This window comes from Dictyostelium discoideum (assembly GCF_000004695.1).
Source record: "Dictyostelium discoideum AX4 chromosome 3 chromosome, whole genome shotgun sequence".
Lineage (NCBI taxonomy): Eukaryota > Evosea > Eumycetozoa > Dictyosteliales > Dictyosteliaceae > Dictyostelium > Dictyostelium discoideum.
Genome location: NC_007089.4, coordinates 5,166,542 through 5,186,541, shown reverse-complemented (window position 1 = coordinate 5,186,541; position 20,000 = coordinate 5,166,542). Strand labels below are relative to the sequence as shown.

Sequence of the window (20,000 nt, the reverse complement as noted above, 5' to 3'; positions counted from 1 at the left end):
AAAAAAAAAAACAAATAAAATAAATATAAATAGAATTAAAAAACTAATAAAAAAAAAAAAAAATAAAATAAATAAATAAAAAATAAAAAATAAAAAAATAAAAAAATAAAAAAATAAAAAAAAAAATACTTACCAATGACAACAAATATTAAAAAGTTGGAATGTAATAGTTAATTAATTAAAAAAATAATTATTGTTGGTTTTTTTTTTTTTTTCTTTTTTTTATTTATTTATTTTAAACATAAAATTAAAAAATTTAAAAAAAATAATAAAAAAAAAAAAAAAATATAAAGGAAATTAAAATAAGGTTGTTTATCTATTACAAAGATATTATTATTTTGTCTTTTTTTATTTTATTTTTTTTTTTTTTTTTTTTTTACAAAAATAGCCTTTGGTGGTTAATTTTAAAAAATGGGGCAATCATAAACCTTGAGATTTAATTAATAAAATTTTATTTTGTGAGTGTGTGAAATTTATAAAAAAAAATAAAATAAAAAAAAAAAAATGATATTATTTATTAAACAGTTAATTATTTCACATATATTTGAAATTGATAGTAATAAAAATAATCATAAAAAAAAAAAATCAAAAAAAAAAATCAAAAAAACAAATAATCAAAGTGTAAATTTACCAAAACAAACCACTTCAAGAATTAAACACATTCAATCAAAAAAAAGCAAAATTAAGACCATTCAAAAAAAAAAAAAAAAAATGGAAAAAACATTGAATGTCATATCAAAAATAAATAAAAAAAATGAAAATAAAACATTTATTTATTTATTAAATATATGGTTGACTTTATTTTTTAAAAAAAAAAAACACAAACACCCAATTTTTTTTTTTTTTTTTTTTTTTTTTTTTTTTTTTTATTTACAAAAGGATATTAATAATATCATTTGAGAGAAAATTAAGCAATGTTATTTTATTTATATTTGAAATAAAAAGTAAATAGTTTTTGTTTAATTATTGTTGTTGTTGTATTAAATAAGAAATTGATTATGAACTCCATCCCTTACGGCCACCTTTTTTACCGTTGCCACCTACACCACCACGGTTACCTGTTCCCCAACCCCAATTACCCCAACCCCAACCCATTTTTTTTTTTTTGGTTTATGTTTTTTTTTTTAAAAAAAAAAAAGAAAAAGATCTGAGTGAGAAGTTTAGTTGGAAAAAAAGTTAATTTATTTATTTTATTTGTTTTTGATACTAATAATTAATTATAAATAAAAAGAATTTCTATTTACATAATAAGAAAATTAAATTATTTACAAAGAAGCTTCTTTGTTGTGGATTATAAAGTGAATAAAATAAAAAAAAATTCTATTGAGTTTTTTTTTTATTTTATTTTGATTTTTTTTTTTTTATTTTTCCACTGTTTTTTTTTTTTTTTATTTTTTTGCTTTTATTTTAAAAAATATTTTGCAAAACCCATGAATGCGATTTTTTTTTTTTTATTTTTTTTTATTATTTTTTTATAATATTTTGATAAAAAAAAAATAAAACATTGTGCGAAATTTGAAAATAATTTTTTGTGATCTTCATAATGGGAAATAGTAATAAAAAAAGTAATGTTGAGAAAAAAAAAAAAAAATAAATAATTATATTATTGTTACAAAAAAGATTTTTTTTTTATCTTTCTTTCTTTTTTTTTTAAGAAAAAAAAAAAAAGATATTTTTTAAAATAGTGAACCAAAAATTTATTTAATTATTCGAAAAATAATTTTTGATTGATTGGTTGATTTTTTTTTTTTTTTTTAAGATCCCCAACCATAACCAACACCACCACGATTAGCACTTCCTTTTGAACCACTTCTACCTGAACTTTTTCCTGAAAGAGAACTAAATAAATTCATTCTGATAAATTTATTAAATAATGATAATAATAATAATAATAATAAAAATAATAATAATAAAAACACTAATTTAATATTGCAATTTTTTTTTTTTTTTTTTTTTTTTAATTATTTATTGTTATTATTTTTTTAATATTTTTTTTTTTTGATCTTAATGATCAATAGATATTCAATAAATAAATAAATAATAAAAATGAAAAATAAAAAAAAAAAAATCAATAAAAAATATTTTTAAAAGATAAAATTAATTTAAATATAATAAAATTAGTATTTACAAATAAGATTGTGAAATGAAATGTGGAAAAAAAAAAAAAAAAAAAAAAAAAACTCTTTTAAAGAGAAAAAAAATTAATTTAAAAACACTACTTTCAGACACAAGTACGAAATACTTTAAGAAATTTTCATACATGTACAAAATTTATTATTTTTTATTTTTTTTTTTTCTTTTCTTTTTTTTTTTTTTTTTTTTTTTTCAAAACCTATCAAATTGCTAACCATTTACCAATCTCTTAAAATGTTTGGATATTTTTTTACAAAAAATAGTAATCTTAAAAAAAGACAAGACTTGAACAACACTTATCAAAATTTTGATAAAGCTTGATTATTTTTTTTATTTATTTTTATTTTTTTATTTTTTGATCAAGTTATTATTATTTTTTTTTTTGATCAAGTTATTTTTTTTTTTTTTTTTTGATCAAGCCATTTTTTTTTGATAAAGCTTGATTATTTTTATTTTTATTTTTATTTTTTTTTTTTATTTTTTTATTTTTTTATTTTTTTTTATTTTTTTTTTATTTTTTTTTTTAACCATCAAATATTTTTTCTTTACACACAAAAAAAAAAAAAGTATCTCTGTTACAAATCTTTAAATAAAACAAAAAAAAAAAAAAAATTATAAATCTATGAATAAAAGGGGAATAAAAAAAAAAAAAAAAAAAAAAAAAAATTTAAAATGGGATTTTTTAAAATTCAAATTCCATTGATATTGATACCTCTATTTTTTTTTTTTATTTTTTTTTTATTTTAAAAAAGAAATTTAATGAATCAAAATAAAGTGTCAAATTATATTGTTTTTATTTTGTTTTTTTTGAATAAAGCACTTCACAACAATGTGTTTTGCAACACAAAACTGAACAACTATGATGTTATGTTTTTTATTAATGATCATCAAATATCCAAAGCCTAAATATGTTTATTATTTGAAAAGGGTTTTTTTTTTTTTTTTTATGATAATCAAATGGTTTTTTTTTTATTTTTTTTTAAATATCTAGATTTTTTTTTTTTTTTTTTTTTGAAAAGTTATGTCCAAAGACTATAGAAAACAAAAAAACAAAACATAAAAAAAAAAAAAAAAGTAATTGAAAATTGTATTTTATTTATTAAAGAATGAATAAAATTATTTATTTGTTTGTTATTTTATTAATTTTTGGATATTTTAATGGTAAAATAATTTGCCAAAATGTTCCACCAAAACAACATTCTGAAGCTATTCAATTACTAGCTCTTACAAAAGGCCCATCATATAATGCAGTATGTACTTGGCTCACTTGCGCACCATTAAATGATGGTTCTGGTAATTATACAGTTACAAAGATTAATTTATCACTTTTAAATGGTATCAAAAGTGCTTTTTTAGACATTGATTTCTCTGTTTTTGAAAATGTTACAAGTATTACCCTTGGTCAAGGAATTTATCCATCTAAATTATTTGACAGTTTAACAAAATTAACATCTTTAACAGTTTTGTAAGTTTATTATTATTATTTTATTATTATTATTATTTTTTTTTTTATTAATAATAATATAATTTACTAATATAAAAATTAATAAAATAGAGATATTGATACATTTAATTCAACATATACAGATTCATTATTAGTTATGCCAAAAACAATGTATCTAATTAAAATTTTGAATATTGGTACAAAATTAGGAGTTAATTTTTTTAAAAGTCCAGCCTATTATGTTTCGCTTTACAATGGTTTACCAGGTTATGAATTACCTTCTACTTTTCCAATTGATTTCCCAGTAAATGAAAAATTAAATAATTTGGATATTCCAGTTAGACCAGGTTCAGGTTTTCCAAGTAACATTGGTTCAGCATTCAAAAATTTAAATAATCTTGAATTATATATTCAAAATGGTAAATTTGATTCATCTTATACAGATTTTAATTTTCCAACTTTTAATGTACCATTTTATAACTTAACAAAGTTTTCAATCAACTTTATGAATTTCGATAGAAATATCAATTTTGCATACCCTTATCAAACTTGGCCATTCCCTTCAAACTTAATAAATATTTCAAGTAATTTAAATACTCTTAATATTAGGAATAATGGATTTAATAAAAGTATCACAGAAAGTTATTTAGATTTTTCATTTGTAAAAGCAGATGAATTTAATTTAGTATTCGCTGGTGGAGATAATAGAGATTATTCACCATTGGAGAGTTGTAATTATATAAGATGTACAACAAAACCATGTATTAAATTACCACCAAACACAAAATTTATAATGAATTGGTGTTACCTTAATATATCAACATTTGATTTCAAAAATGTTTCAGCAATTACAATAAACAATAATAGATTACATCAAACCTTCCCAGTGGAGGTTTTTAATTTTAATCAAGATAAATTCAAGATAAATATTAATGATAATAATTTCACAGGTACTGTTCCACAAGAGTTTTGTTATTTGGAAATGGGAAATTTTTATTTTGGTAATAATGACTTCTCTGATGTCCCAACATGCTTTAGTTGTCTTGGTACAAGATATTTTGGTGGTTACGATCCAACATATGTATCTGTCAATCCATGGAAAGGTAATAATTTCCCCGATTATGGAACAACATGTAACACTTTCAATTTCACAAAACAGTTCAATTATGTTGCAAAAACAGATGGATCAACTATTTTAACAATATACGGTACTGATTTTGGATGGTATATTAAAAATCCATTATATTTGAGAGTTGGTGTACCAAATAAATATCTTATTATTCCAGTTCCAATGGGTATTGGAAGAGGAGAGCAATCAACTGGATTTACGAATGATAAATTTCTCTCATTTAACTATACATATGAAGAACCAATAATTACATCATTCTCTTACAATAGTACCGGTACTCCAAAACTTTTAATTACTGGTTCTGGATTTAATTTTATTGGAAAAAATAATGTTACCATAGATGGTGTAGTTTATACTTTTTCACAAGCATATACTTATCAATACAATGGTTCAATTTATCCTACCGTTTTAATGAATAATTTTCCAAATGGTAACAAATTTACAGTATCAATTAATGTTGGTGGTGTTCAATCAAAAAATGTTACATTTGATTTAGATTCTTCTTCAGGAGGTAGTTCAACTACAGCTGGTCCAACTACAGCTGGTTCAACTACAGCTGGTTCAACAACATCAGTAACTTCAGGAAGTGGTTCAACAATAGGTGGTTCAACAACATCAAGTTCTCAAACAACTTCATCTAAATCCTCCTCAACTGATGACTCATCAAATCATCCTTCCTCATCTTCTATACTTAATGTATCACTCATTTCATTTATATTTTTAATTATTGCTTCAATTATTATATAATTAAATAATAATAATAATAAGGAATATTTAAATTTGTAATAAAATTATATTATTTAACAATTACCAAAGTAACATATTATTTTAATTTTATTTTATTTATTTTTAAAAAAAGTTTATTTTAATATAACATTTATTATTACTATTCTGAATTATTATTTTTTATTTATTATTGTTAAATGTTTTTTTTTATTTTCTGGTATAATTGAATTATTTTCATTTCCATTATTGAAACTTTGTTTATCACTACTTAAACTATTACTACTACTACCACCATCACTACCTTTACTTCTACTACTATTTCCACTACTACATGGTTGTGTGTCATCTTCATATTCATCATCATCTTCATCGTCATCATCATCACCATCATCTTCTTTTTCATCTTTTTTGTTGTTAATATTTTTTATATCATTTTCTTTACCATCAAATCCAACAGTATCACAATTATCTTCATAATTTAAATTCTTCTTATTATTATTATTAAAAGTATCACTACCATCATTAAAATTATTATTATTATTATTATTATTATTATTATTATTATTATTATTATTATTATTATTATTATTATTATTATTATTATTATTATTATTATTATTATTATTTAAATCCATATTATTATAATCTAGAAAATTAAAATGAAAACTTGGAGGTAATAATGGAGTTTTAATTTCAACAGGCATTTTTTGAGTTGCTTTGAATGATTTAATGATTTGTTTTCTTTGTCTTGATTCAATTCTTGAACATTGTACAATACAAATTACTAAAACCAAAATTAAACCAGAAGCACAACCAAAGAAAACTATATAATAGTCATAAGGGAATTTATGAGTATTATCTTTAAAACAACCTCTTGGTTTTGGATTAATTTCACGTCTTGAATTAAATGTTGAGAAATCAATTCTAAATTTTAAACTATCTTCAGTATACTTGATTGAATTGTCACTATTATCATCACCATGGTTATCTTGTTGTTTTAAAGTTGTTTGATTGAATTGATAATATAAATTTAAAGTTAAATTTGAATCACTTAATTTATAATTTGGTTCAATCACTCTTACTAAATAATTATTTAATAAGAATCTATTTGAAGGTTTAGCGAAAATAGTTGAAGAATCAACATCCATAGTTATCCAACGAAATGGTTCATCAGATATTAAAACAAATGGTGAAGGTAAACATAATGAATAATCATGATCATTAACTGGTTTAACTAAAAAATTAAATTTCAACTGATTCTTTGGATCTTTAAATAGCCATTTACCCTTTAAATTCACTATTAACTCTATTGAACTCTTTGGAACTTGAATAACTTCTCCAGCGAAATAAACTTCTCTATGTTGATTATTATCACTTGAAATTAATATATCTAATGTAACATTCTTTTTCTTAATTTTCAATGTATATAATGCATTTGTTGTTTTAGTTTGATTTATTAATTTCCAATTTAATTTATTTTCATTATTATTTTCATTATTATTATTATTAATATTATTATTATCATTTTGACTACTGTAATCTAAATCTTCTTCTTCATCTTCTACTACTTCTTTTTCATTATTACTATCATTATTATTATTATTATTATTTTTATTATTATTATTATTATTATTATTATTATTATTATTTAAGCTACAAAATCTATCAACTATATTTCCAGATTCATTTACTTCAGAAATTGATAAAAATTTAATATTAAATGTATTATTTGTAATGAATTTTGGAAATGATAAAATAAAATCTGGTAAATAATTTGAAAAATTTGATATTGTTGATTCTGGTATATTTTCATCACAAGATGGACCTGTTAAATTTGGATAACATTCACAAATTCCTGATCTACAACCATTGGTTCTGTGTTTAACACAATTATTTGGACATGTTGAATTTGTTTGAGAATAAATATTATTTTTAACAACAGTTTGATTTGATAATGTTAAAGTAACTGGTAAATTTAAATGAATTGGTAATGATTGATTTATTTGATAATAACATAATATTTGTTCTTCTTTAATTAAATTATTATTTTTAATAATATTATTATTATTATTTATATCTGTTGTTGAATTATTATTATTATTATTATTGTTATTGTTATCATCATCTAATTCATCTTGTTTATAATAATATTCATTATAAAGTGGACAACAAATTGTATCATTAATTTTAATTGAAAGATTACGTTTTCCACCAGTTTTTAAAAATTTACCATTAATTGTTATAATTGAATTTGAGGTTGAATCAATACCTTGAGTTACACGAGTAATGATTGGTGGTGGATAATTTAAAGAGGTTGTAAATTGAGGTTCACCATATTTTGTTACAAGTGTAACTTTAACATTTGAACCACAAGTTTCACTATAAGGTAAACATTGAATTGAAGTTTTATTAATATGTTGAATATTCTTACAAATTGAATCATCATTATCATCAATTAAAACCCGTACAACTTGATCCATATCTATTATAGTTTCATTTGGTACTGATATAGTTATGGTTTGATTGTATTCTGTTGGTTTAGATATTGTGATATCTTTATTGTAAACACCTTTATAGAGGAAATGTGGTCTGGTTGAATCTATTGGAACGTATGCAGTTATACCATCGATTATAATTTGAATTTCAGCAGGTTGTTGTAAATTAGTGTTGGATGGTATTGAGCAGGTTATCATATCGGGTGTAATTATATCAGCATTACGACAACTTATAACCTCTCCACTGAAACCATCACTATTGATACTAGAGGTAACATTTGTAAAACTATTTTTAATATTACCAATTGAAACTGTTATCATTTTCTTGCCATTACTTGTTTTATTAAAACTTTCTAAATGACTACCAAGTATAGTTATTTCACCACCAATGTTTTTATAAACTTTTGAGCAACTTTTAATAATTGGTCTATAGTAGTAGAGTTGTTGTTTAATAACAGTGAAATTACCAGGCTCACCAGTTGGTATGGTTAGCTTTAAATAGGTGCTATTCCTACCTTGAGGATTTTTACAAGAGATAATAGTATTGGATTTAATTATGGTCGTTACATTATCAACACAATGTAACCCATTTTGAAATTGAATATTAATTGATTTACTATTAATTCCAAAATCACTACCAACTATATTAAATTCTTCACCTAATGGATTCAAAATTAGTACCCAATTACTTGAAACTTTTGGATCACATTTATTTTGTTTCAATCCATCTGGTACTATTATTTTAACTTCACTCTTTGCACAATCTAAAATTGATGGTAATGGATCCTTTACAATATTACCCTTTAAATTAACATATTGTAATGGTGAATGATCAAATATACTCTCTGGTAATGCCCCTTCAAACATATTATTTTCTGCATCAAAAATTCTTAATGATCCTGCTTTCCAACATGTTAATAATGTTATATTACCAATTAATCTATTATTACTTATATTTCTATTTATTAAATATAAAAAAAAAAAAAAGATTACATGTTATTAAATAAATTTACAAAATTATTAAATAAATTTACAAAATTATTAAATAAATTAAATTTTAAAAAAAAAAAGTATTTACAAATAAGAAATTCTCGATTTTGATAAAATTGGTAAAAATCCAATTAATTGATTTGAACTAAGATTAACATAATCTAAAGATTTTTGCCTAAAAAATTCTTTTAATATTGTACCATATAATTTATTAAATGATAAATCCCTATTAATAGTATAAATATTAAAATAGATATATTAATATTTATATAAATATCAAATTTGGTTGTTTTTTTTTTTTTTTTTTTTTTTTTTTTATAATTATTACTATTAAAAAAAAAAAAATAATAATATTAATATTTACAAAAATAATAAATTTGGGGTTTTCCAAACATTTTTAAAGTAACCTGTTAAATGATTATGACTAATATCACTATTAATAGGATTGAATAAAAATAGAATTAATTAGAATTTAAATTATTACTATAAAAGTTTATGTGAATTTTTTTTAAAAAAAATATATTTATATATCATACATATATGAAATTGCTTTTGAATCTGCTAATGATAATGTACAACTAATATTATTATATGAAAGATCTAATGCTACTAAACTTTGAGCTTTTAATAATCCATCTGGGAAACATCCTGATAAATGATTATTTGAAAGATTTAAATTCCTTAAATGTAATAAATAAGGTAAATAAGGTGTAATATTACCTTTTAAATTATTATTTGATAAATCTCTAAATTTAGTAAAATTAAATTTAAATTAGAATAAATTAGAAAATAATAATAATAATAATATATTTATTAAAGCTTACATTCCAGTTAAGTTAATTCTATCTTCACAAGTTATACCAAATGCATTACAAATTACAACTTTATGACCTTGAATTTGATTATGAATTATTTTATATAATGTTTTATTATTATCCAATTGACTAAAATGATCAGCCCATAAATATTGTGGTATTTGACCGGTGAGAGGATCAATTGACTCTAAAGCCTTTCTAACTGAGCCATCTGCTGCTAGTATGCAATCTGCATACTCTTTCCAACCTTGATTATGATACCATGTTGTACCATTAGTATCGAAATATAATCTTAATAATATAATATGCTCTCTAACTGATAATCCATCATTAACAGATACCCAAGTCGATAGTATCAATAATAATGATGTAAACAAATAACAATACAAAATTTTGAAAATTGAAGATGACCACAATGATTTTAATGAAAATATTTGATTTTTAACCATAATATAAATTTATATGTAATTGTGAATTATTATTATTATTATTATTATTATTTTTTTTTTTTTTTTTTTTTTTTTAAATTCTATTTTTATCTTTTTTTTTTTTTTTTTTTTTTTTTTTTTTTTGTTTATTTTTATTTTTATCTTTTTTTTAATTTTGGTTGATAAAAATAAAAAATTATTGTTTTTTTATTTTTATTTTATATTAAAAGAAGTTAGATAGCAATACAACATATTAATGTATTAATGATAGAATTAAATCATTTGTTTTTATTTTTTATTTTTTTATTTTTTTTATTTTTTTTTTATTTTTTTTTTTTTTTTTATTTTTTTTTTTAAGTGTGTTTGGGAGTGTGTGAATTTGTGAATGTGTGAGTGTGGTTAAGTGGGTAATTTTGAAAATTTTTTTTACATGACTGTGTGAAAGAATCCAAAAAATAAAAAAATAAAAAACAAAAACTTGGAAAACAATGATTTTTTTTTTTTTTTTTTTTTTTTTTCTTATTTCAATTATATTGATATTTATATTGAGTATTGATTTATAATTAATTGTAATGGTTGTTAATGTTATTTTAATTGTTGTACAACAATGATTTTTTTTAATTTATTTTTTATTCTTTTTCATTAATATTAGTGGTGATTTTATCAATTCTTTTTGAAATTAAATTTGGGTGATGTATTATTGAAGTACCTTTAATGACAACATTATTAATATTATCATTATCATTTGAAATAACAGTACATTGAGTTGAAAAAGTTATTTTTTTACCAGTTATATCAATTATTTTAGTTTCAGCCTTAACTATATCATTAACAAATGTTGGTTTTGTGAAATTAACTTCTTCATGTATATAAATACAACCAGGCATTGCTTTTGAAACTACTGATGGAATTAAAGATGCAACTAATGCACCATGAACAATACATTTACCATATCTAGTTTTCTTTGAATATGATTCATCTAAATGAATTGGATTTGCATCACCACATATTTCTGAAAATAATTTTACATCGTTTGAAGTAATCTTTTTTGTAAATTCATCAATATCACCAATTTTAATCATTTTCTTTACATCAGTATTATTTTCATCTTTTATAAAATAAACTTTTTTAATTTCATTATTATTATTATTATTATTATCACAACAATAAAACCTTTTTATTATTAAATTATTTTTAAATATTGTTTTTTTAAATAAATTTTTATTTTTTATAATATTCATTTTTAAAAATAAAATTATGTATGTCCAAATTGAAAATAAAAAAAATGAAAAATTCAAAAAAAAATGAAAAAAAATGAAAATATCTAATTTTTTTTTTTTTTTTTTTTTTTTTTTTTTTTTTTTTTTACTAAAAACAAAATAGTTTGATTAAATAAATAAAATTAATTAAGATATTTAAATATTTTTATTTGAGAACTTTCTTTTCATCAACTCTTGTTTTTGGAATTTGAAAACTTGGAGCGATCCAAGCACCACAAGAACATTGTTCACCACTCCAAGACCAAGAACCTAATTTTTCATTACAAGATGGACAAAATAATTTACCTTCCATACCTGAATAAGTTTGAGAGAGTGAAAATTCAATTTCACTAATAAAATAAGAGGTACAAATAACTTTATTTTGATCTTCAATTTGTTCACCATTTGCACCCACACTCTTATTACAAGTGGTATTATCTCTTTTATTCCATTTAAATGATGTTTGACCTTGACCTTGTTCATGATCTAAAATATCAAAATCTAAAAATAAATCTTTAGAACATTTTCTACAACTGTATCTATGTTCACCTAATGTTGCTTTTGGTGATGTTGATTCTACTACTTCCTCTACTAATGTTGCTGTTGCTGTTGCTGTTGTTGTTGTTGTAGTTTCTTCTATTTTTGTTTCTGGGTTTAGTGTTGGTGTTGGTACTGTAGTGGTTGAAGTGGTAGTTTGTTCAGATGAAATTGAAATATTTGAAAAAACTTTGGTTGTATTTTTAACATTAACTTTTTTATTATTATTATTCTTCTTTTTAACTACATTATCAAACTCCTCTTCAAAGTCATCATCTTCACTATCATCATCATCATCCTCATCACTATCATAATCATCGTCATCATCATCTTCATCATCATCCTCTTCTTCACTTTCTTTTTCTACAATTTGAGGATTTTCTCTATTTTTCTTTAAAATTAATTCTAAAATAATGAAATCCGATTAGTAATGGTAATAAAATTAATAATAATAATAATAAAAAATTAATAATAATATCATACCATATTTCTTTAATTGTTTGATAAATGATTCATTTGGGTAAATGATTGGCCTAGCATCAGATACTAAACCATGGGCATCTTCAAATGAAATATTTAATTTTCTCATAATATATGCAATACAAATTGTAGCTGATCTTGATATTCCTGCAAAACTATTAATAAAGATAAAGAGTTAGTAAATATAAAATAAGTGTAGGATAGTAAATTGTAGAGCGCTGATCTTGATATTTCTGAAAAACTATTTATAAAAAAAAAGACTCAGTAAATATAAAACAAGTGTATAATAATAATAATAATAATAATAATAATAATAACACTTATTTTATATTTACTAACTCTTAATTTTTATAAATAGTTTTGCAGAAATATCAATATCAGCACCCTACAATTTGTATTGCATATATTATGTTATGAGAAAATAAATAAATAAATAAATTATTGATTATCATACCAATGAACTAATACACCACCATCTTTTCTACCTTCTTCAATGAATTGAAAAGTTTTATCAAAATATTTCATAATGTCAACCGATGGACTATCATAGATGTCAATATGTAAATATTTGTAAATCTTTGTCCATTTTGGTTGAAATTCATTTAAAACACTGCAAACATGTGTGATTTGATATTTATCCAATGTATTTCTATTTACTGCTGGCAATGATCCGATATAAAATCCCGGGAAAATTCTAGAAACATCATTCATTCTTTATTTATTTATTATTGTATTATTATTATTATTATTATTATTATTATTATTATTATTATTATTATTATTATTATTATATTACTATTATTATATTTTGTATTATTGTTTTTATTTTGTACTATTTATTATTATTACTGTGACTATTTTGAAAATTTTTAACGAGTTTTTTTTATTTTTATTTTTTTATTTTTTTATTTTTTTTTTTTTATTTTTCTATTTTTTAATTTTTTTTGAAAAAATCAAGAAATTAAACCGAACCCAATTTTTTTGTTTGGGATGGTTTAATTTCCTATTTTTTTAAACTTTTGGATTTAATTATTTAGATTAAAAAAAAAATAAAATAAAAAATAAAAAAATAAAAAAATAAAAAAATAAAAAAAAGGATGGTTACATTTTTTTTTTTTTTATGATTTTGTATTTTTGAGTGTCTATTAAATTCACATGAAAAATAAATAAAATTAAATGATGTTGTAAAAAAAAAAAAAAAAAAAAAAAAAAAGAAAAAGTTGATAAATAATGTGATTTCATTTATTTTTTTTTTTTTTAATTGATATAAATAAAGAATAATAATAAAATAAATAAAATTAGTGGCCACTTGAATAATTTATGGGTAAATACGCAAGCATTTTCCTTTCTTTAAATCCCAATAGCTTAAAAAAAAAAAAAAAAAAAAAAAAAAAAAAAAAAAAAAATTAGTATTAATAAAATAATAATAATAATAATAAAATAATATAATGATAATAAAAATCATACCACTTGATTTGAGCAAATTCAAAAACTAAACAGGTTACTTGATTTTTTCCAGCACAAACATCAGTATTCATTTTACCAACAAGGTCTGATTCTAAAATTGATTCTTCATTTTGTAAATCTTCATTGGTTGGGAAAACAATTGATGCTTCTTCTGGAGTAACTTGATTGTTTGCAAAAACAATTGAAAGTAAGCATATGAATGTAATAAATAAGAAAATTGATTTAAATGAAAATTTCATTCTTTTTTTTTTTTTTTAATTGGTGATTGATAAAAAAAAAAAAAAAAATAAAGTTATTTTTAATCTGTCAAAAAAAAAAAAAAAAAAAAAAATAAAAATAATAAAAAAAATAAAAAAAAAAATATCTTTGGAACCAGGTTAAATTTTTTCAAATAAAAAAAAAATATCTAAAAATATTGAAAAGATATTTTAGATTCTCCAATGTTGATTTTTTTTTACAACAAAACACATATTATTATAATATTTATAATATATTTAATAAAATAAAACATTAGTAATAAAAAAAGATATTGGTTGATTTTGATTAGTAACTTTTTGTCCATAAGTTTTCAAAAGACATATCACTACCAATATTGGGAGTAAACTTGGTTTCTGGAGTTTTATTCCATTCAATAGAATTGATTCTATAGGTTTTATTATTGTACAATGTAATTACAATACTACCAATTAACTCTTTCTCAATATCTAATTGTGTAATGGATTGTTGTGGTTTTGGTGGTGGATGTTGAAAGTTTTATTGTGGTTGTTGTGGTGGTGGTGTTGATTGCAGGGGATATTGTTGTATTTGACTTTGAGAAGAGGTATCAAGTAAGGTTGATGATATTGATGAAACTGTGGTAGATATTGTTGATTTTGAGAAGAGGAATCAAAGAAATGTTGTTGATTTTGATTATAATATTGATAGTGTAATGGGTATTGTTGTTGGTATGGCGGATATTGATGTGGATAATATTGATATTGATGTGGTGGATATTGGTATGAAGGAGCCAACTGTGAAGAGTGAGTGATGATTGGTTCAAATTGTTTTTGATTCCCATATTCAATATTACCTTGTGACTTAAATCTTTTAGTAGAACCTTTCTCTTCATCAATATCCCCTTCAACTTCTCTTTTTTTATCACAAAGATAAGTCATTTTAAATAGTATACTACTAACTTTCTACTTTATTTTATTTTATTTTATTTTATTTTAAAAACTACTAGTATTTTAATAATAAAGAATTTGAAGAATTACTAAACTATAGTAATAATAAAAAATAGTAATAATAATAAAAACCAACAAAATCTATGAATAATCTAAATTATAAATTTTCTATCTTTTTCTATCTTTTTTTATTTATTTGTATAAGTGAAGAAAAAGAAAAAAAAATATAAAAAAAAAAAATGTATTTATGTGTGCATATTTATATCCGCAACAAGTTTCTTCAAACTCCACTTTTTTTTTTTTTCAAACATGTGTTTAAATTTGTTGAAAAACTAAAAAAGGATTTTATTGATAAAAAAAAAAATATATATATTTTCATTTTTTTAAACAAAAATCCAGATTTTTTACTATATTATATTTTATTATTATTAATTTTAGTGACTAAAAAGTTTATTTAAAGAATTTAATTATTGTTTTTATTTTGAAGAACAATGAAAGGGGAATTTATATTTATTTAAAAAAATAGGTTTACAAAAAAAAAAAAAAAAAAATTTTAAAATTAAATAATAATTCTAATTAGAATTACATTTTTTTAATTTTTATTCATTTATATTTTAAGTTATTAAAAAAAAAATTAAAAAAAAAAAAAAAATAAAAAATAATAAATAAAAATAAAAAGTTATCTTTATAAAGATAAATAAAATAATTTTAAAAATGATTCTAAATTTATATTTACAAAAATTAATATATTTATTTTTCTTTATTTATTCATTTTTTTTTTTTTTATAAAAAGAATAAACGATTACTTAATTCTTCAGGAGTATTTGCATTACAGGATTTACCTATTAATAATGCAGATTTATGAGCGAATTGACAAACGCTTGGAACCGATACACTTTGATCGAAATTAAAGTAGAGATAACAAAGATTATAGGTTAATTGTTGTAAAGATTCTGCTTGAATATTTGTTTCATCTTGAATAACATGATAATGTGTTGGATTTGCTGTACCTTTAGTTGTTTTTTGAGAGATTAAGAAAAAGTCATACCAATGATCTCTAGTTACGCCTTGACTAACAACAACACCTTGAGTTGGATTACTGTAATTACCACCTAAATCAAAGAAACGAATATGAGTATTCTTTTTAACGATAATGTAAATAAGTTTTGGTTTTGCACCCATTGATGATGGTAACATTGAGAATGATTCTCTAATTGCTTGAACTTCGTATTTATTAACTTGATCAATCATACCATCGGAAATACCATCTCTATAGACAACAACAACCTCTGGTAAACGACTATTAATATGATGATAAGCCTTTAATGCATTACCCATTGATGCACCTAATGAATTGATAACTTCTTTTGAAGATTGTTTTTGAATGGTTGCACTAACATAACAGTTTGTAAAGGCATTATTAGTGGTGGCACAGAAAGCAGCAACTGATCTTGCATCCTTTTGAGTATGTATCTTCGATTGATTGAGATAATTTCCAAGGTGGTCTACCTATTTTAGTATTAATTTGACTCATAATCTTTGGAAGAATTGCATAGAATTTACCACTAGTAATAGTTCTGGCAGTAATAACTTGAGAAACGATCTTACACTCCAATAAGGACGCTCTCTTGATGGCATTATAAGCTTCAGTTTGTACGGCTGGAATGATGCAAACAACGAAATCTATTTTCTTACTATCTACCATTGCTCTAATTTCACTAGAGAATTCACGTGGATTATTCTTTACAAGTTGGACGAATGGACGTTCCAAGCAATAGTTTTTCATCTCCTTTTCAAAGGTACCCAACTCCTTTTGCAAACTCTCTGCTGCAATAATGCCCCAATTTGATTTAATTTTTTCCAAGTAAAAATTCTCCTTATGAGGTGTTGGGAACTGATTACCATTGACCTCCAATGAATTTTGAAAAGAAATACCCCAACGAGAAGCCTCCTCCCTAATTTCAGTGGTTGAATTAATGGATTTAATAAATTCTTTCAATCCATAGAATCTCTTTCTTGGTTCAACGACGGTACGTTCATTAATCTCTTTCATCTTTTGACCATTTTTTCTATCTTCATTAGAGATACCAGTGAGATTACAAAACTCTGGTATTAAGTATACATCCTCTTTTCTACCTTTACAACGTGATATGAGTAATGGCTGTTCATAATCTGTTACTGAACGATCATAAGTTATACGATAGTAATTTTCAAAGGTGATTTCACCATTAGCATCGGTCCTGAAATTGGATCTTGGTGATTTATTCCATTCGATAGAATTGATTCTATAGGTTTTATTATTATACAATGTAATGATGATTGAACCAACCAATTCTCTTTCAATATCTGCTCGACTACCTCTTCTACTTAGTGATTGAATTAAGGATAGAACCGATTCCTTTCTAATGACTTTTCTTGACATATCTGCCAATAATGATGTACCTGCGCTAATCTTACCAATCGATGTAAAGAAACCTGGCCAAACATTTAAATTACTACTTTCAATCTTTTCTGATAGACGTGAATTAAAATATTGTCTACCAACAATTGAAAATCCTAATAACTTCATAATCTTCTTCATGAAAACATTATAAAATTGAATGGTAGATGGTGGATCCAATACCTTAATAAAACTCAATCTAATATTTACACTATCAAATTGAAATATTTGATCCTCTGTCATCTCTTTTAAACAATACAATGATGATGTTCCATCATAAATATTTGGTCCAATTGCACCTTGTAATCCTGATACTAAATCATATTTTCTAACTCTATTATAAATTTGTGGCTTTTAAAAAAATAAAAAAAAAAAAAAAAAAAAAAAATTAGAATATTTCATTTAATATATTATTTTTAAATGACTTACAGTAAAAATAACACAATATAAATAAATTTTAACTGATTTATCAATATTTAATGGGAATTGATTAGATGATAATTTAACAGTAACACCTCTTCTTACTGGAACGGTTAATTTTTTATTACCATCACTAATATCGACAACATCTTCATCTTTAACTCTTTTTGAAAACCCAATACCAGCACTCAATGAACCAGAGGATAATGATGCTGCTGGTAATGATGATGATGATAATGATGATGATGATGGTGATGATAAAAAGTTTGAGTTTGTGTTTGTGTTTGTAGTGGTGGTGGTTGTGGAGGGAGTGGTGATATTAGAAGACGATGATGCTTGAGGTATTGACGATGATGATTGTGATAAACTCTGTGGGACACTATTACTTGATGAACCCAAACTACCACCGCTTTTCTCTCTATTATCTCTATAACTTCCTCTATAATCTCTATCCCTATCTCTATCTCTATCCCTATCCCTATCCCTGTCTCTATCCCTATCCCTATCCCTATCCTTACTTAAGTAAAAATCTCTATCTCTTTCTCTATCCCTACTTGAATAAGAATCTCTATTATCTCTATTGTCTCTATCCCTATGGTGTGAATCTCTTGAAGAAAACCTATTATCCCAATCGTCTCTACCCCTTGAGTCTCTATTGTTATTATTTAAATCCATGTTATTATTATTATTATTATTATTATTATTATTATTATTATTATTATTATTATTATTATTATTATTATTATTATTATTATTATTATTATTATTATTATCCTTTGAACTGTCCTCTAAAATTACTCTTTCAGGACTAACAAACTCTGAAATACTTTTTCTCCATTCACCTAAATTCTCTTGTGGCTGTTGTTGTAGTTGTGGTTGTTGTTGTTGTGGTTGTGGTTGTTGTTGTTGTTGTTGTTGTTGTTGTTGTTGTTGTTGTTGTAGTGGTGGTGGTTGTTGTTGTAGTTGTTGTTGAGGTTGTTGTTGAGGTTGTTGTTGAGGTTGTTGTTGAGGTTGTAGTGGTTGTTGTTGAGGTTGTTGTGGTTGTTGTAGTGGTTGTTGTTGAGGTTGTTGTGGTTGTTGTGGTAGTTGTGGTTGTTGTTGAGGTTGTTGTGGTTGTTGTTGTGGTTGTTGTGGTTGTTGTGGTGGTTGTTGTGGTTGTTGTTCATATTGTGGTGGTTGTTGTTGTGGAGGATATGGGATTTGTTGTTGAGAATTTTGGAGTGGTACACCATAGGAATCTAACTGTTGTGGTTGTGGTGGTTGTTGTGGTGTTTGTTGTTGAGATGGGGGAGGATAATAACCATATGGTGGTGGAGGGGGATAATAACCATAGCCATATGGTGGCGGAGGTGGATAATAACCTCCTTGAGGAGGACCATATGGATCATAGCCATATGGAGGTGGATAATAACCTCCTTGAGGAGGAGGAGGAGGATAATAACCATGTTGAGGTGGTGGGTAATATCCTCCTTGTTGTTGCTGTTGTGGAAGAGGTGGAGAAGCTGTATTTGGAATTTCTTGCTTTTGAAGCTGGGGTGATGGTGATGACGGTGGTGGTGTTGGTGTGGGTGGTGGATAATAACCCCCTTGTTAATGTGGTGGTGGTGGTGGTGGTGGCAGATAATAACCACTTTGTGGATAATAACCTCCTTGTTGATGTGGTTGTGGCGGAGTTGATCCTGTTTGTGTTGAGCCACTTGTTGGTGGTGGTGGATAATAACCCCCTTGTTGGTGTGGTGGTTGTGATTGTTGTTGTTGTTGTTGTTGCTGTTGTTGTGGTTGAGTTGATCCTGCTTGTATTGAACCACTTGGTGGTGGTGGTGGATAATAGCCTCCTTGTTGATGTGGTGATTGTTGGAGCTGTTGTTGTGGTTGTTGTGGCGGAGTTGATCCTGTTTGTGTTGGGCCACTTGTTGGTGGTGGTGGGTAATAACCTCCTTGTTGGTATGGTGGTTGTTGTGGCGGAGTTGATCCTGTTTGTGTTGGACCACTTGGTGGTGGTGGATAATAACCTCCTTGTTGATATGGTGGTTGTTGTGGCTGTTGTGGTGGTTGTTGATATGGATAAGGTGGT

The 20,000-nt window shown here is 23.5% G+C and overlaps 10 protein-coding genes across 10 annotated transcripts; 2 read left to right on the top strand and 8 right to left on the bottom strand.

Moving 5' to 3' along the window:
* Positions 1 to 504: 504 nt before the first annotated feature.
* DDB_G0282071 (hypothetical protein) lies at positions 505 to 952 on the top strand (the record flags this gene model as incomplete). The annotated part of the gene is made up of 2 exons (XM_635287.1): positions 505 to 791; positions 880 to 952. The coding sequence occupies 2 exons, from the start codon at positions 505 to 507 to the stop codon at positions 950 to 952; spliced, it is 360 nt and encodes a 119-aa protein (XP_640379.1).
* A 44-nt stretch (positions 953 to 996) lies between these two features.
* DDB_G0295767 (hypothetical protein) lies at positions 997 to 1,095 on the bottom strand (the record flags this gene model as incomplete). The annotated part of the gene is made up of 1 exon (XM_002649102.1): positions 997 to 1,095. The coding sequence occupies one exon, from the start codon at positions 1,093 to 1,095 to the stop codon at positions 997 to 999; it is 99 nt and encodes a 32-aa protein (XP_002649148.1).
* A 659-nt stretch (positions 1,096 to 1,754) lies between these two features.
* On the bottom strand, positions 1,755 to 1,853 carry DDB_G0295769 (hypothetical protein; the record flags this gene model as incomplete). The annotated part of the gene is made up of 1 exon (XM_002649101.1): positions 1,755 to 1,853. One exon carries the CDS (start codon positions 1,851 to 1,853, stop codon positions 1,755 to 1,757), a length of 99 nt encoding a protein of 32 aa, XP_002649147.1.
* Positions 1,854 to 3,239: 1,386 nt separating this feature from the next.
* On the top strand, positions 3,240 to 5,453 carry DDB_G0281967 (hypothetical protein; the record flags this gene model as incomplete). The annotated part of the gene is made up of 2 exons (XM_635286.1): positions 3,240 to 3,598; positions 3,689 to 5,453. 2 exons carry the CDS (start codon positions 3,240 to 3,242, stop codon positions 5,451 to 5,453), a joined length of 2,124 nt encoding a protein of 707 aa, XP_640378.1.
* Positions 5,454 to 5,605: 152 nt separating this feature from the next.
* On the bottom strand, positions 5,606 to 10,181 carry slrA (leucine-rich repeat-containing protein; the record flags this gene model as incomplete). The annotated part of the gene is made up of 5 exons (XM_635285.1): positions 5,606 to 8,885; positions 9,006 to 9,143; positions 9,282 to 9,350; positions 9,454 to 9,663; positions 9,742 to 10,181. The coding sequence occupies 5 exons, from the start codon at positions 10,179 to 10,181 to the stop codon at positions 5,606 to 5,608; spliced, it is 4,137 nt and encodes a 1,378-aa protein (XP_640377.1).
* Positions 10,182 to 10,789: 608 nt separating this feature from the next.
* DDB_G0281965 (hypothetical protein) lies at positions 10,790 to 11,242 on the bottom strand (the record flags this gene model as incomplete). Its single annotated transcript, XM_635284.1, has 1 exon — positions 10,790 to 11,242. The coding sequence occupies one exon, from the start codon at positions 11,240 to 11,242 to the stop codon at positions 10,790 to 10,792; it is 453 nt and encodes a 150-aa protein (XP_640376.1).
* Positions 11,243 to 11,585: 343 nt separating this feature from the next.
* On the bottom strand, positions 11,586 to 13,147 carry DDB_G0281963 (hypothetical protein; the record flags this gene model as incomplete). The annotated part of the gene is made up of 3 exons (XM_635283.1): positions 11,586 to 12,361; positions 12,440 to 12,591; positions 12,891 to 13,147. 3 exons carry the CDS (start codon positions 13,145 to 13,147, stop codon positions 11,586 to 11,588), a joined length of 1,185 nt encoding a protein of 394 aa, XP_640375.1.
* Positions 13,148 to 13,754: 607 nt separating this feature from the next.
* On the bottom strand, positions 13,755 to 14,142 carry DDB_G0281961 (hypothetical protein; the record flags this gene model as incomplete). The annotated part of the gene is made up of 2 exons (XM_635282.1): positions 13,755 to 13,800; positions 13,904 to 14,142. The coding sequence occupies 2 exons, from the start codon at positions 14,140 to 14,142 to the stop codon at positions 13,755 to 13,757; spliced, it is 285 nt and encodes a 94-aa protein (XP_640374.1).
* Positions 14,143 to 14,446: 304 nt separating this feature from the next.
* On the bottom strand, positions 14,447 to 15,057 carry agnF (argonaut-like protein; the record flags this gene model as incomplete). Its single annotated transcript, XM_635281.1, has 2 exons — positions 14,447 to 14,599; positions 14,713 to 15,057. The coding sequence occupies 2 exons, from the start codon at positions 15,055 to 15,057 to the stop codon at positions 14,447 to 14,449; spliced, it is 498 nt and encodes a 165-aa protein (XP_640373.1).
* A 792-nt stretch (positions 15,058 to 15,849) lies between these two features.
* agnD (argonaut-like protein) lies at positions 15,850 to 19,999 on the bottom strand (the record flags this gene model as incomplete). The annotated part of the gene is made up of 4 exons (XM_001134555.1): positions 15,850 to 16,571; positions 16,630 to 17,857; positions 17,936 to 19,428; positions 19,555 to 19,999. Coding segments are annotated over 4 exons (3,888 nt in total), but the record flags the coding sequence as incomplete, so codon positions are not given.
* Between the last annotated feature and the right edge of the window lies 1 nt (position 20,000).